General features: G+C 26.1%; 1 protein-coding gene across 1 annotated transcript; it reads right to left on the reverse strand.

Annotated features, from left to right (window-relative positions):
- Positions 1–117: 117 nt before the first annotated feature.
- Positions 118–18,359, reverse strand: LOC100214956 (N-acetyl-beta-glucosaminyl-glycoprotein 4-beta-N-acetylgalactosaminyltransferase 1). Its single transcript, XM_065814269.1, has 8 exons — positions 17,767–18,359; positions 17,248–17,381; positions 16,141–16,685; positions 15,837–16,051; positions 8,407–8,567; positions 8,083–8,223; positions 1,142–1,286; positions 118–632 (listed from the first exon to the last, which is right to left on the reverse strand). Exons 1-8 carry the CDS (start codon positions 18,344–18,346, stop codon positions 469–471), a joined length of 2,085 nt encoding a protein of 694 aa, XP_065670341.1. The 5' UTR covers positions 18,347–18,359; the 3' UTR covers positions 118–468.
- Positions 18,360–18,401: the final 42 nt, after the last annotated feature.

Raw genomic sequence — 18,401 nt, forward strand, 5'->3', positions numbered from 1 at the left:
GGGACGGACGCTAATTTTACGCCTCGTGCTCACTGAGGTGAATCTCACTCCAAATGTCACTAGGTTTAGTGAAAGCAAAATCCAAAGATTATTATCAAAATAAATGTAACATTAAAGTTTAGTAATGTAAATATATATTTATTCAAAAAGTATTTATAATTAAGAAAAAAGAAACGAAACCCAATTATAAATAAGTGTTTAAAAAATATTAGCTAATAAAATATAAGTATTAGCTTTATATTGTTGTTAAGTTGTTTGATATTTGTTAAACATTTTAAGAACCGTTCTCCCACATTCCTTTTTTTGCATTGATGTTATTGAGGTTCAATTTGTTATATATCAAGTCGTTTGATTTAATTGTTTTAAAGATGCCAATTTATTCATTAAAAAATTATGGAATTTATTTGTTATCAATTTTTAATATTTGTTATATATATTGGATCTATCTGTTTTTAAATGTTAAACTCTTTAGGAACCGTCTTCCCACATTCCTTTTTTTGTATGAGCATAATGAAAAAGGTTAGGAACTCTAAGACGTTCAATCTCCAACCCGTTCTTTATCACACGATCAACAAAGTCCCAATCTTCTCCTCCCCGAGTATCTCGATAAAGAAACTTTTCTACATTCATTCCTAAAAAAAAATATAAAAAATGCATCACATAAATATTATATATGTCGTTTAAAACAAAAAGTATATTTATTTGTAAGTAGGACACACCGGAGATAGTTGACTTTTTTATTATTTTTAAATATATCAAACTATTGCAGTTTAAAAGAATCTAATTTCAGCAAGAATATTCAAGCATCTAACATTATTTAAAAAACAAGTTTTTTACAAAAGGGGACATGGAATAGGAAGCCCCACGTCCAGGAGTAAGTTGTCTATATTAAAGAGATAGCACACTGTATAAAAAAATAGTTTACAAACATTAAGTGTCTAACTCAGTTGAAACTATTTGTGAAAACTGTTGATAACTTTAACCTGACAATTAATTAGCTAATCAAGAAAGTTTCATCTGAATTCCATAAATTTTGATGGAAAACCTCAAAGTTAAACAGATAGTGTCAACTTATTTTTTTCATTCAATTAGCTCCGGTCTTTTCTACAGGACTATACAATATTTTACACTTTTAACCTACCACCGGTTCTATCCCAATCGCTTTTGTAAATTCCGAAAATTTCGTATCCAAAAACGTCCCAAAATCCTGCTGGGTTGTGACAATACCTACCACAAGCCAGTTTCATTAGCAGTGGAGAATAAGCCATTTTACCTTGAACGCAATGCTAAACAAACTAATAGTTTTAAAATACTTAAATAATTAGTGATCAACTTTTATTGTTATTATTACTTGAAAGTCATTTTAATTTTAATTTCAAATACAAGATTTAATTAATTAAAAAAATGTTGTTTCAAAAATTACAATTAAAAAGGTTTTGGAATTAAAAATATAAAACCCCTAACTTTTTATAGATAACTACGGTTTTTTAATTAGATGAGGAAGTTTGGAATTTAAAAAGTTTAAATCAAAATACTTTTTAAGCAAACTTTCTCATAAATTATATATTCATAAACATTATACATTGTATTAATAATACAACCAATTTATATAATGTATATAATATATATAAACATTTATAAATAATAATTTTATTCATTGTTTTTGTTAATGTTATGCAAGTACAAACAGCCTAACAGTAGTGGATGACACATCAAAACATATAATACAATTACAGGAACAAGTTTATCTTAATGCCGATGAATAATGTGTTACTTAATCGAAATTCTATATTTTTACTCTTTCGCCCCATTTATGGCCCATAGCGCTTTGTTTGAATTTTAAAAATGTTCACATTGTTAGAAGACAAATACTCTACAATAAAAAAAGTTTCATTTGATTGACCCGATATTAAACCTGATAATCTTTTTGGCTCACAGTGGACATAGAAAGTGCACACAGTCGGCCTCAAATGTGGTTCTTAAATAGATTTTAATTAACTTAAGCTTTGAGAAGAATTGCTTTTTTAATACTGTAATAATTGGAAATTTTAAATTTGCAAATATTACAGTATTAAAAAAGACAGATATACCTGAGTGTGGCATCCAACAAACTGTTACAAAATTTGATGAAAATACCGTGTTCAACAACAGTGTTTGTAGACAGATATACCTGAGTGTGGCATCCAACAAACTGTTACAAAATTTGATGAAAATATTAATATTTGTAAATGTTTATATATATTATATACATTATGTTTATATATATTATATACATTAAATACGAAGCAATAAAATCTAAGAAATTACCAAAATTAGATAGCCACTAATCAATCTACAACTCCAATCAATCACACCGCTAATAGACCATACACTCAACTGTCAACCATCTCTCGCTACTCAAAATACTCCTGCGTTCAACACAACAAACGAAAAATCCCCAATAAACTCCACATTAAACAGCCTCACTAGATAAACTACAACAACGAATACAACCAAAGACAACTTATCTACTGGGCAAATAATCCAAATGTGTTTACTGAAAATGAATACGTAAAGAAAAAATTACAAAACCTTGCAAATATTGTTATAAAAAAATAATACTCAAATAGTGAAATAATCTTATCTAACAACGAAGCAACAATGCCAACTATATCACTACCCTGGAGCCCAATATTATCACCAAGTCTTTAAATCTAGTGCAAATCTTAAATCGTAGCTAACTTCACGCAACAAAACAAAACTACCATCAAAAGTATTTTTGTTTATATATATATATATATATATCTATATATATATATATATATATATATATATATATATATATATATATATATATATATATATATATATATATATATATATATATATATATATATATATATATATATATATATATATATATATATATATATATATATATATATATTGTAACTAAAACTACATATTTTTTACAACTATTAGTTTCATGCTAAATACAATCATAAGGTAAAAAATCTGATTTTTTCTCGTGGAAAAATAATTCTTTACAAAAAAAAATGCTTTGTTATATATAAAATAATTCTGTACAAAAAATGCTTTTTTACATATAAAATAATTCTATACAAAAAAAAATAATTTTTTTTTGTACAGAATTATTTAGAATCTAATCTTTTGGTTTGAGGTTGTCCAGTAAAAATTTGTACTTATGGCGATACTTGGATATTAGTTCGCTCTTTGAGTGCCGAAAAAACAAATGTAATTTATAAGTGCGTTGCATCATTCCTAAACACACCCGACAAAACATATATAGGTTCAACAGAGGGCGTGTGGAAAAATAGATGGGCGAACCACAAGCAATCGTTCAAAAACAAAAAACTTAAAAATTCAACCACGCTTTCAAAATACCTATCGGAAACAAAGGATAAGTTAAAAACAACACCCAACTTAAAATGGTCTATCATAAAAAGCGCCCCAACAACATAACTAAAAAATGCCTATTATGCTTATACGAAAAACTGATAATTTTATTGTTCAAAAATCCCAAGAGTTTTTAAACAAAAAAAGCAAACCAATATCCAAGTGTCACCATGAGAACAAATTTTTGCTGGACAACCACAAACCAAAAGATTAGATTTTTCTAACGCATTTTCATTTATACAGAATTATTTTTCCACGAGAAAAATCAGATTTTTTTTCTGATGACTGCATTTAGCATGAAACTACCCAGTGGGCACAGGACGTAAAAAAGACGTCTTTTGAACGTCTTTTGAACGTTTTGGATGTCTTTGATTAATGATTAATAAGTCAGGTTTTACTTTGACTTACACCAAATTATATGGCAAAAATAAAAATGAAAAACTCCTGCTGGGATAAAATATAGACTTACAGTAAAGTTTGACAAAAATGCTTGTATTGTTGTGTTTCTAATGAAGGAGTATCAAAACAATACTATGTTCTCAGCTCTATTGCAGTTAATCAAAATCTTGCTTTTAGAGCATTGTACTAAGAAAATGATCAATACTTGTTCTATCCTGCATTATGCCAAATAGTGACGTCATTCTTAGATTAGAATTCCATAAATTTGTGGTAAAAGTTATCAACCTGTAAAACATCCGTAAATCTTACTTAACTTTGGATTTAGAATCCTAAGTTCTGTTGAAATATTGTAAGCCTTGAAACAAAAACGTCAAAGTTAACCCCAGGATATAAATTTTGGTAAACACATCGTGTTTGTGTGTTTGACTAAAAAAATTGTAGTCAATCATAAGCTTCTGTTGCTATTTTAATTTTTTTTAAATATTTAAATATCATAAAGATACAAAAAATGCTTTGGATACGGTGAAAGTTCAGCATATAATGTTGTTGCAAAAATGTATTTAGATTTTAAAATATGATAACTTTACTGTGTTGTAGATAACAAATGAGACTTGGATGCTGTGCGCCTAGCTTTAGAATAATACTCAAAAACTCTAAAATTACTTTCAAATTTCAACTTGAAATTATAGTTATTTTTTTAATTCATTACTAACATTGCGGTTTGCAGGTAATATAAACTTTTTGTTTTGGAGGCTTTAAAGACTGTAATAGTGATTTTATACAAAATAATAATTTGATTGCAACTGATATTAATATATGAATAGGGTGTAATATTGCAATTTATGGTAAATTTATATTCGACAGTTCTGCAGCCGCGTTTTAAGATGCTTTTTACACATTTTGAGGAAAACGCAATTAAAAAAAACTAATACGAGAAACTCTTCGTGAAACGTTTTTTGAAACTAATAATGTTGATGAATTTTTTTATAATTTTTCAAAAATATTTATTGAATAACGTTTGCACGATTTCAAGTGAAAATTTTTTCTAAAGAAAAATAAACAATAAAACGTTAGATTTGCAAATAATATTAAAAGAAATAAAGCAGATGTAGGTTATGTTGTTATTAATAACCTTTGATAATATTACTTCTGAACTGGCAGGGGGTCTTTTCATCAAATATTTCTAATTAGATTGAAAGTTTAAATAATGAACCTGTTAATAAACAAGTTTAGAATAAACAAGGATCTAATACTTTGAGAGGATAACTACTTTAACATGTTTTTCTTCTTTTTTGATGCATTGTGGTAATGCAGAAGGACGTATTACCTCTGTAATACGTCCTTCTGCATGTAAAAACAAAGCAGATTCAATGTGGTTAACTTGAGCAGAAAATGTATCATAAGAAGTACGCTACAATTGCTTAAAGATTTTATGGTTTTGACTTCAGCTGCTTTAATGCTGATTGGTTTATATCTCTTTAATTATTGCCTGAAGTTCAAAAAAACCTAAAATCAAACAATCTAATTAAACGCAATTGTCACAATATACAAATTCATATGTTCTTCTTCTTGGTGTAAGAGGACAACATCAAATTTGTTGCACTTCCTCTGATTTTCACACATTTGATTCAGCCATTGAATGCAGCATATTTTTGACCAAAGAAAGTTTAGTGTGAAATATTAACAACTTTGAACGAAAGTTGGAAAGGGGGTAAAACTTCCGAAAGACAAAATTGCTTCCTGAGGACTAGTTGTCATCAATTTATAATGCTAACATGCAAAAATGAAAACAACTAACATAAAGGAGAAAAAAACTGCTGTGAAAAGGTTATCTATTCTTAAAAGTAAGTATAGATAAGCTGTTGACTAAAAAACTGCTGTCAAAAGGTTTATCTATTCTTAAAAGTAAGTATAGATAAAAGGTTATCTATTCTTAAAAGTAAGTATAGATAAAAGGTTATCTATTCTTAAAAGTAAGTATAGATAAAAGGTTATCTATTCTTAAAAGTAAGTATAGATAAAAGGTTATCTATTCTTAAAAGTAAGTATAGATAAAAGGTTATCTATTCTTAAAAGTAAGTATAGATAAAAGGTTATCTATTCTTAAAAGTAAGTATAGATAAAAGGTTATCTATTCTTAAAAGTAAGTATAGATAAACTGTTAAACTTAAAAATAAAGTTGACTTTATTAGTATCATAGTTGTAACATTTTATTGTCATGGTAATATAAAACTAAATAAATATGAAAGTTATTTTCAGTCTGAACTTGTTTAATATTTTTTGTCATAAAAACAAACTTTTAACATTCATATTGATGTGAATATGTAAAATGCGAAATTAAAATCAATAATTGTGATCATATTTTGGGTGGTTTAAGTCATCAACTGTATAGGTATGCTTTTAAACTATATTTAAAATTATAATAAAATAAAATACATGCTAAACTTTTTTTCATGGTTTTTTTTTTTTTTGCACATCTAATACAACTTATTTTAACATAACTTATAAATTTAATAAACTTCTTTCATATAATTATATTTTGCATAAAAAATGGCATTAAAGTTGGAAAGTCAATTCGTTTTACGGTACTTGTGTCTTATGTGTTTTTTAATTGTATATTGATTATCATAATTTATCATAAGATTATCATAAATTGATAATTGAACTTAATTATTATAAATGATTATTATCAAAAAAACTTTGAGAAAGAAGATGAACCTCAGTGTTGTGTTATATCATAAAATAAGTTTAAAAAATATATTTAATAGTTTTAGCTTACTTAAACAAACAAGAAATCCTCGAACATCAAATATTGCAGAGAATTTTTACTAAATTTCATTAAAGTAAGTTGGAGAGAAATTAACACCCAAAACTGCTTAATGTAACAACGAACAGTTATGACGGAGCGGAAATCCGTGAGTTGGTAAGATTAAAAGACTTTATTAAAATTTTTAATTCTTTAGGTAAATGTGTTAAAACTTACGGTTTGAGTCATAAAAGCTGTTTGCTGTGTGTAAAAAAATCATAACCAGATATGTATTTATGCAAGTTTTGCTCAAAGTATAAATAATTTTAGTAAAAACAATAACTGTGGGTCAGTTATATTCCTAAAAATTTAAAATAAAAGCCAACCAAATTGTATTAGTCAAAATAATTTCTAAAATGTCTCACATCCATCAATTAAATTTAACCTAACAGCCATTTATTTATTTCCGTTTGCTAGCCATTTATCTACTTTTGCAATAAATAAATAAATAAACTTTTTAATTTCAAAACAAATTTAAGTATGTCAAACAGAATGCGTATTTTTTTTCAGTGTACCCAAAAAAAAAAAAAAAGTCAACCATAGCAAAATAATACACCAACGACATTTTATAAATTTTGGTTGCTATTAGACTTGAGTTTAAAAAAAGAAAAAAGAGAAATGACGCAATATTTGTAATTGTTATTTTCTTTTAACTTTTTATTTTTAAATTTTTAAAGTATGAAACTAATAATATGATAAAAGCTTTACTTTTTTTTACTTTGCATTGAATGTTTAGAAATAAAAAAAGTTATTTATTACAAACTGAAAAAATGGATAAAAAGCTGGCAAGTGAAAGGAAAAAGAAATTTGAATCCATGGCGCATTGGTTAGAGCTCTGGCTCTGAACCAAGAGGTCCGAGGTTTGACGTTGACTCTAGTCCAATAAGGCAGCATTGGTAATGAAGGAGGCGTAAACTTCCTAGTTAAATGCTCTTTTGCGGTACTCTGTATTAAGACCGTAAAACTGTATGGACTTAAAAAAAATTTATTAGCTAATAATCTAAAAGTAATTTATACAATTTATACAATAATTTTGTTAACAGCTTAATTAATAATAATTTTGTTAACGCACAAATGTTTTTACACTTTTACTTACAGTAAAAGTTGTAATCAAGACTACTTCAAACTTAAAAGATACGTGGATTTCATCCTGTGCTATGATAAGCATTAAAAAGATGAAAAAGTGTTTTTAAAATTTTAAATTTTTTGGGGATAGGATCTCGCCCCATCTTGTTTTAATTTGAGCATGTATATAATATATATATATATATATATATATATATATATATATATATATATATATATATATATATATATATATATATATATATATATATATATATATATATATATATATATATATATATATATATATATCATCAATACTTTTCAAACTTCAAAATTACGATTTACACTACGGTCTTCTACAACAAGAACAATGTTTCTCTAGAATGCATCTAACTTCAAATAGTGTATTTTACCTTTCTTGTATTATCAATGAAATTGATGGGAAATTCTAAATGTAAATCTGTTTGCAATGCAATACTGTCTGCTTCTTTTATACTATTGATTGCGCTTTGAATAGCTAATGTTTTTTGAAACTTTCCATTTAGTGGAATAACCTAAAAAAAGTATATATTTTATATAAATAATTATTTAAAAGCATACTATTGTTTATTTGAAATTCTGATGGTAAAACTTAACAAAAAGATAAATGATAAAATGAAGAAAATTAAAAAAAAAGAAACAAAAAATGAAATAAATATTTATAGCAACAAGTATTTACCAGTAACAGTAAGTTATACCTGCCAATGAGGAAGTATACTTCGTGTCAATAATTTTGTCACATTTACATCAAAACTTTCAAAATCGACAATAATCAGGTTAAATCTATTATCCTTTGTTTTTGTGTAGACTTTTGATAGAGATTCAATGTAATGCTGAATCCAGGCTCCTTGATTTTTTACTAAAATATATATACATTATGTGGCGAATCTATTGTAATGCATATTAAGGAGCTACTAAGGAGAAATATCATATAACAAATTATGGATTTTACTTTAAAAATCTAACTAAATTGTAATATGATATTTCTTATAATAAAACTTTTTAAATTGTCATGAAATTTTTCCTTTTGCAAGTTTATTTTATTATTTTTTGTTTAGTTTTACAAAGAAGCTCATCGAGGAGAAAAAGAGCGAGATTTAAGTGAGATTGCAAGATAAAGGAACAATAACTACAAGATATAATGGTAATTGCAAAATGTAAAGAAATCTCTCAAATAGATTACAAGATATAGGGGAGATCGCTAGTTTTAGGAAAAAATCTCTTCGAGAAATTTCAAGATATAGAAGATTTGTAAAATATAGGGTAAGATATAAGATATATCTTACATCTTATTCTAAGTATAAAAGTAATAGATTGCGTAAAAAATGACTTTGTTACGAATTAGGAAAAAATTATAATTGTCTATTCTGATTTCGCAAATCTTCGTCTTATTCATGTTATTTTTCAAGAAATTTTCATTTTTCAAAAAATAATTTTGCTTTAGTTTAAAAGCTATTTATCTAATAGACAACAAAGTGTTTCATTCAGCAATGACAAACTAACAGTATAAAAATTAAGAAGATCTATATTAGGACCAATTTTTTTCTACTAAATGTTAATAATTTAAGCAATCCATCTAATATTCTAGAATCAAGATAGGTTTGCTGATAATAAAATTTCCATAGCGATATTAAAACTTTTTTTAAAACGGTCAACATTAAATTTCTAATTTCTTTCTTGAAAAGGAATGCTGCTACATCCTACTTAGGGTTTGGGTTGAACAGCAATATGGTTTGCCTTAGAAGAAATTTTCCGGACTTTATTGCTGCATTTTATCCGTTAAAATTTCCGCATTCCCGCATTTTACCCGTGTTCAAAACAGTTAAAAAAAAAACTTTTTTCATCGCTATCGTAAAAGAGATGAAGTTCTTCTAACACTTCTGAAAAACTAATTATCGGTGATTACAGCCGTTAATAGAAATTGTTCAATAAAATTGTTTATTGAAGTTCTCGATGAAGATATAACTTAGAAAAATCATATTAACATGTTTGAAATAAAATTTTAAAAAATGTTGGTTTTCTCTATTAAGCAAGACCTTTCTTAGATCAATCATGCTTAGAACACATTTGCTTCTCATTTATTCATTTCTATCTTAACTAGATTGCTTAATGGAGCACCATATAATTAAGACAAAAAAAATGTTTATTAAAAAAACACGCAAATAAATTATTATAAAACGTACAACGTCTCCTTCATTCAAAACCATTGTTTAACAAACTGAATATACTAAATGTTTACCAAGCAAACATACATCAGCCTATAATTTTTAAATATAATTTAATAAAATGTATAAAATTAATAAAAATACAATACCAAAATGTTTTAAGCTACTGTCTAATAAAACTGAGCACAAATAGCTTACTAAATATTCGAGTAACAACTATGCTAAACCGAAAACTATATACGATTCAACAAAATTCTCAATAACTATTAGAGGACCTAAGATGATCGGTATTTAAAACAGATATTAAAATAGTTCGATTTTAATACAATTACAACTCTTGATCAGTTTAAACAAGAACTATTGCTTTTAAATAATTAGAAAGTTGAGCATTATTGTATGTAAAGTGATCTAAGAAAATTATAATATAAATTATATTTTATTAAGTATGGAATGAATTTAAGTCTTAAACTATTTATGATATTGTAAATTATTTTATAAGAAAGTAAATTAATAAAAGAAAAGAAAAGAAATAATTGTAACATTTAAAAAAAATTTAAATCCTAATAATAATTTATGCTTTATTCTAACTGTAAAACAAAACAAAGAAGATTTATCTATATATTTTTAATTCTTATTATTTATGAAGTTTAGACTATTATCATTTCGTCTGCCCGGAATACAAGTGTCGTATTCGAAATTTTTGAAAAATATGACTTACATATGCGAGTTATCTATTTTTGTGGACTTATTTAAAAAAAAATTATCCGATAGCTCAATTAAATTTTTTTCCAATAAAGTTCAGTTTGTCATAAATGAACTTTTTTTACGAGACGCTCGTCGTACATTTGTTGCACTTAGCGTAGACCAATAATAGCGTTCTATTTGCTCACGTGACTTAAGATTTAACTACGCATATTCACTAGTTTACTTTTTCACATATGTTTTTTGTAAATAAAAAGTAATGCATTCCATTTATTTTCTAACATTAAATTGTTTTTGTTTTCTTTGAATTGAATTAAAATGTTCAGTAAATAAAAATTATTACTCGTAATCAGAAGAACTAAACAATATTTATAAATATATCGTTTTTTTGTAAAGATAATTAACAAGTATGGAATATTTTATAACAAATACGAAGTATTTTATGGCTTCTGATGCTGATAATCTGATACCAATAGTATTGGAGCCTAACCATCAAATGGGGGAAGAAAATTCTTGATATGTATCGGAAGACCCCACAAACTCATATTTTTCTTTTACTGTCATTTCTCGTAACAATGAAAAGGATATATAAAATACTTGTGCAAAGATTTTATTACAATACGTCTTGTGCTCGTATAGTTTTAAAGAGATAATTATTTTTACATTCTAAACAAATTTTTGAAAAAATTTATTTAAAATGTAAAAGTTCATTAGAAGCTACCTTGTAAATTATTCTTTCTAAAAACTTTAGATATAGTGGTAAGTGGACTACCAAGGTCCCCAGAGAGAGGAAATATCGTTTGTAGAAAAACTCTTAATCTAGTCTTAAATAAGATCAGAGAACATATAAATAGTTTTCCAACAGTTGATTTACATTATTGCAGACAGAATACTAACAAAAAATATTTAGAGTCGTCATTGAGTACAATAAAAATGTACATGTTGTTTGCACAAGCTTACCCAGAGTTCAAAAAAGTGCTTGCAAAAAAAGATGTTTATTATTCAACTTTTAAATACAGAGTATAATTTGGCATTTCATAACCAAAGAAAGATTTGTGTGATTTATGTCAAGAGTATAAAAACAAAGAAGATGATCAAAAATACTGAAACATAGATAGATTAAGCTATTAACTAGACAAGAAAATGTGACATAGCTAAAGTTGCAAATGAAGAATGAAAAACCACAGCAGTTATAACTTTTGATTTAGAAAAATTATTTCCCCTTCCAATTGCTAATATTTCTGCATTCTATTATAAAAGAAAATTAAATTGCTATAACTTCACTGTCCACTATTCATTGAATAACAAAACTTTTTGTGCACTTTAGAATGAATCTATGGCTGGTAGAGGTGCAAATGAACTTGCTAGTTGTCTGTATAAACTATGAAAGTTTATTGTTCAAGACTGTCCTAATATATCAACTAATCAAATTATTTTGTGGTCTGATTCTTGTGTTTCCAAGAATAAAAACTCAATTGTGTCTATGGGAATAAAAAATTTTAAAATGAAAGCGGAATATCACTCATTGAACAGAAGTATAGTGAACCTGGTCAGAGCTCAGCACAGAATATTGACACTGCGCATAGTGTGATTGAGAAAAAATTAATACATTATGAGATTTACAGTTTTCCTACCTTATTCAAATTAATGTCATCTATTGAAAAACTTTTGGAGTAGAATTGAAAGTCATACATATGTACAAAGATGACTTCAACAACTTAACGCTTGCTTCCAAGTCTTTATATTTCCATAGAGTACCTTTTGCAAAAATAAAACTAATGTGTCATGAAAAATATTTACCTTTTCATATTAAATTTAAAAAATAGTTCTCAGGTCGTTGATTGAAGAAAGATTGGTAAAAGGTACCCCTCAGAGAAAGAATAAACAGAAAGTTTAAGTTCTGAAAGAATTTCCTACATTAAAAAATGATTCAACACGTTTTTAGCTCTCAGATAATAAAATTAATGATTTTAAGTCAATGATAAAATATTCTGTTGGTGATGATCTTGAATTTTATAATACTTTTTTTAAGTCACAAAGTCTGAACAATTAAATATATCACTTTGTAAAATAATTTAATAAACATTTTATATATTTATTTCTTTATTGTAAAAAAAAAGGTACAATAATGGAAATGGTTGTTTTTTATATTTAAGGTTTAACTTATTTATATCATTTTTCACAAACAAATTATAATATTTGTGTGATAAATTAGTTATTTTGTTTTTCGTTTATTTGAAAATAAACAATATTTATAAAAATTAATTAATGTAAAAAAAAAAAAATTGTGAATATTTAGTTATTCATAAATTGAGTAAGTGATTTTTATATAAGAAGCTAATTCATTTCTATTTAAGAAGCCTGAAGATGTATATTTCTGCATAAAACTGTATATTTCTAAATATAATGCCTATAAATTGGTTACCCGGAATGAATTAAAGAAAAAAAATGCAAAGGACAGTGAAACTAAAATTATTCTAAAGCTATAAGTTACAATATAAGTGGATTACAATAGTGTTAGTTACAATATAAGTGAATTTAACCTTAATTCACCTACTATCAAATTAATTGCATCTATGACAATTGTATTCTGACAAAATGTTCTGATTTTGAAAATACGTTTATAGTATTTGAAAAACAGTGCCCTTAGTTACGGGGGAAGTTTTTTTAATTTGTTTTTAGTAACAATTTAAACTTCTATTGATTTTAGTCAACTTTGTTAAATTTCAACATGTAGTTAAATCCCTGCCCAAACGTCCAAAAATCCTGCGGGCGCCCATGTATGTGTGTGCATAAAGGAAAACTATTCCCTCTTCTCTCTATACCATACATCTTTTTATGTCGGCAAACTAGGATCTTTAGTCAGAATTTTAACTTTTCTATTGATTAGCTGGTTAATTATGATAAATTAGAAAATCGATGTACGTACTTTTAAATTAAACCCTCCCCCCTTCCACATACGCTTTCATTTGCTTTTTGTAGACCTCCCCCCTCCCTACCCCCTCTTCCTTTGAGCGTATGTACTTTATGGACGACCCCTCAGTTTACCAATCATATATAATTCGAACCCTCTTTATAACCACGATTCAATTCTTAGAAAACATCACTCAAATGATAAAATAAAGTTTTATAAATACTCTTCTTAAAATTAAAAAAACTACAACAGAATAAAAAAAATTTATTAGAAAACCCCCATTAAAACATAAAGGATAAGAGCCTAAATAAGTATAAATTTGATAAAGAAAAAAATATATATAACCATCTATTCATACAAAAAATTATTATAATATAAAAAAATGTGAAATATTTAACATGTAAGTATGTAACACGCCATTTTACAGCGGTTCTCAACGACAAGACGGTCTACTATGAGTCTCCGCATTCTTTTTTTTACGGTCTTCTATACATATTTACTATATCATATATATTTACTATATTTAACATATATATATATATATATATATATATATATATATATATATATATATATATATATATATATATATATATATATATATATATATATATATAATATATATATATATATATATATATATATATATATATATATATATATATATATATATATATATATATATATATATATATATATATATTAATAATCTTCACTTGTATTTGTTTACATTATTACATTTTAGCTTGTCAGTTTTATGGAATGTAAACGAAATGTTTTAAAATGAAATAATAAACAAAAAAAATTTCCCGAAGTTTGAAATGCTTTTTAAATTTATTCCGCAAATTACGCATGGTGTTAGCTCCAAAATATTGCGCAAAACGTTAATAAAAAATCTTACTTTTTAGCATTTGATATTTGAAACGAAATCAAAAAAACAAAATATAAATCAAACATCAAACATAAAACATACAAATAAAATATCCCGACAGAATACAAGAATATTCCGACAGAATGCACAACTTCGGTTCTCACTTGAAGTCAAAACAAAATATCGAGGTTTCTCAGCTACCACGTATCTTATTAATTAATAAAGAGTAAAACAGAAAACCAAAAAAAAAAAAAAATTGTAAAAAGTTATTCTCTTTTAAGTAAGCAGAACAGAATAAAAACTGCAAAAGAGTCGGAAATCCATTTTCAAAAACAACTGTTAAATATCAGAAAACAGATTGCCGTGATGAGATTTCAATATGATAATCAATCAAATCAAAGGTAATCTGTTGAAATCTATTTATCTTATATACGTTCATTCTTTTCACGTCCCTCATTAATTAGTTTTTCATACTCAAATCTAAGTTTTCCATATATTATTCTAGTTACATGATTTTGTACTCTAATAAAATACTGACAACTAAAGTATGACAATAAAACGCGTATTAAATTTTTATTATAAAAAGGTGTATAAAATAACAATAAAACAAAATGACGAGTTGATTTCTTATAAAAAAAAAATTTTGTGCTATGAAACAAACTTGTCTCATTTTTTTATGTTTTTTATACTGTTTTCAACAAGAAAAATAAATAAATAAAAAACGTTTAAAATAATTTAGTATAAAAACGGGGTATATACACACCGATAAGTTAACTATAGCTATCTTTTGAAGTTGATCATATTGTATTCTGAACCCACGTAATGTTACCATAACCTTAAACCAACTTTTTTTATTAATTGATTTATAGATTATTATAGACATTAAGATTATCAGCATACGCTTAAAACAAAACGTGTTTTTTTTGATGGAATGTAAGTGCAAAATTAAACTTAGATGTTTTATGAATATAGGAGAGGGTTTAAAGTTAAATCTTGTGAAATTAAACGCACAATTTTTAATATACCAGAATCCAAAAGAATAAAATTTATTTTTTAAGTCATAAAGGTAGCGTTTAATCAAATAAAATGATTTATTTTTTGCACGCGAGGCGTTTATTATTCTTAAAGTATAAAGTGATCGATTGTGTCTAAACCCGTTGATAGCTCTTTAAATAATCCCTGAATAAACTATTTTTTCAAAAATATTGAATATTTGGTTATTTATTCCATGATTAGATATTTCGTTGACGAAATTTTTTTGGAAACCAAAATATTTTAATGTAAAAAGGTTTGTGAAGTGGCCATCGTTTAATTAGTTTTATTAGTTATTTTTTTTTAGTTATTTTTTATTAGTTTTATTATTATACTAATAATAACTATTATTACTAAAAAATATTACTAAAAATTGTGTTATATACATTATATGAATAATATAATATACGCATTATTATTGTTAAAACGTAATAAGTTAAAAACCTGTTAGAATCAAATGAACCATTGCCTCATTTTTCCATTGAAAATCTTCAGGGTAACACAATTCATTTGAATTAAATGAACGAAAAACGTAGACTGAAAGTCTAGCTATTTTGTTCTGGTCATGAAAGTCTTCTACTGCAAGTTCAATCAAATAGCGATCGCCGTATACATCAGGAGCGTTTTCAACATTAACTATTGTGTGCAACTTGAAGCGACTAGCAAAATTATTCAATGTATTTTAAATATAAAATTCTTTGTAACTTTTATAGCATAAAAATAAACAACAAAAATCACAAATAAATACTTAGGAAATTTTGTCGAAAGTGCTGCCATATATTTACTGACCAGCCATTGAATAGAGAGTTCGTTTTCAACTTGATTGCCTTGACAATGATTAAGTTTTAATGATTCACCTATACATTCGGATGAATGATCCCATGTTTGATCTCTTGGAAATACTCGAGTTGAAATATTGTAGTAGTGAGGCAAATGGATACCCTCATATTCACCCAAATTTTTAGCTTTATCACTATCGGTCTCTATTATCCAACTTGGGAAGTACGTACACGTAGTTAAGACATCACTCACATCATCAAATTTTAAATGTGAAAGTGATAAAAATTCTGCACTATCTCTTTGATAAAGTGTTTTCCCCTCGTTAATCTTTTTATTGTGCGCTTTTAAAAACAGTTTTTTGTGACTCGGAAGGTCGGGTAACTTAAAGTCATCTTTTAGATAGCTAATATAAACCGTTTTATTTGCGAAATTTTGATTTGCGTCGTAGTATTGAGAAAGATGTTTTTTCTCAATACTTTTAAACTTCACATCTGTAGGTTTTTTCCAAACTACCTTTAAAGTTCATTTATAATATTAAAATAAAAGTAAAAATAAACAAAATAAATAAACATTTATATAATCTAAAACAACTAAGCAAAGCATTTAAAATTTAATAAATTATAAAAAATACTTTGAATAAAATTGTTATTAAACTGCTTTCGAAAGCTAACGAAACCAAACAAATGAAGCGACAAAGCAAAGCATTTAAAATTTAACGAATTATGACAAGTATTTTGAATGAAATTGTTATTAAATTGTATTCAAAAGCTAACGAAACCAAAAAACTTGAAAAAAAAAAAACCTGGTCATTTACTCATTTGAGCTTTCTGTTAACAAAAATTCCAGCTTTTTAGTTTGTTTTTAAATTCTTAAATTTTTTTGCATTTAAAAAATTGAACTCGTTTTTAATTAAATTTTTTTCTTATAATTTCTTCTTTAGTCATGAGTTCTCCTTAGACTTATTAATTAAAAATACGTCTTAATTACTTTTCTTACACTTACATTGAATTCTTCAATTTTAAAAACGTTTTTAATCATAGAGTAAAAAGAGAAAAACAAACATTGGGAGTCAAACCTGAATGTGCGCACGTGCTCTTCCTTGTTTCCATAGAATGTCAAAGAAATATCTTTTTCCAGCAAAAAGAATAACCTCCATTGAGACTTGTCTAGGATACTTGTCAAACTGATTTTCATATGACCATTCGTTTCCTAAACAATTATGATTTTTTTTTAATAAATTTACCATTGCTATTTATAATTAGATTATGTTTATTTTATTAATTCATTAATTAGGCAGGTAAAGTTTATTTTACAAAAATTGCAATGCTATTACTAAGATCTTTCCCAAAAAATAATTTAGATTTTTTAAAGCATAAATTGTTTTTTTTTTAAAACGCCTGGTTCTAAGTTTATTATTTAGAAATCTTTTACAACTATAAAAACAATCTTATATAAAAAATGGTTCAGCATTTTTATATTTTGTTTCTGGATCATTAACAGTTAATACAGTTGTACCTCCAAACCTTTTCCGTGTAACACTGTATGCGTCGGTGGGATTTAGTTTCATATTTAAAAATAAATCAAAATTTATTACCAGATATCCCGCCAACCTCCGCCAAAAGTTCTATGTTCATAGGATCCGCATCATTGCTCAACCAAAATTCGGAGCAATCGTCTGAGCTGATTGCAAACACGTAAAACCCATCAATAGGAGGATGAATGTAACCAAAAATACGAGCACCTAATTGAGATTCTGTAAATTTAAATTTCAAAGAATCTATGGTATCCTGGCGAAGCGGAGAATGAGGAAACATAGGGTGGTTTTTTAAATCTTCAACAGCATATCCACATATATTGTCCCAATAGTGTATATTTACAAAGTTTTTCAACATATAATCCTCATCTCCAATGGAAACTAAACTCACAATGTGGTTTTGATATTTTTCATCTTGTTTTTGAATACTATTACCACTTTTAAAAACAAAGTCAAAAAAGTAAACAGCTAAAAACATACACGCTAGCAACAAAATTGTAATTTGTTGAAATTGTCGCTCTACTGGCATAAATATAATAGATGGTTTGCTTGAATGTAATTTTCTCCAACTGTTTTTTGTATGAAATGTTATGTTTGTAATTTTTTTAATGAGATCCAAGCAAATCTTTTTGCTTGACATTTTCAAAGTGAATTGATTTTGAATTAAATTGTTAATAATTTATTTTACATAAACC

The sequence above is a fragment of the Hydra vulgaris genome, chromosome 12 (genome assembly GCF_038396675.1).
Source record: "Hydra vulgaris chromosome 12, alternate assembly HydraT2T_AEP".
NCBI lineage: Eukaryota > Metazoa > Cnidaria > Hydrozoa > Anthoathecata > Hydridae > Hydra > Hydra vulgaris.

Coding starts and splice junctions, on each gene's coding strand:
- LOC100214956 (XM_065814269.1), bottom strand. CDS start 18,346: ATGTCAAGCAAAAAGATTTGCTTGGATCTCATTAAAAAAATTACAAAC. Junction 16,686..17,247: donor GAGCACGTGCGCACATTCAG/GTTTGACTCCCA, acceptor TGAACTTTAAAG/GTAGTTTGGAAAAAACCTAC. Junction 8,224..8,406: donor GTATACTTCCTCATTGGCAG/GTATAACTTACT, acceptor TACTTTTTTTAG/GTTATTCCACTAAATGGAAA.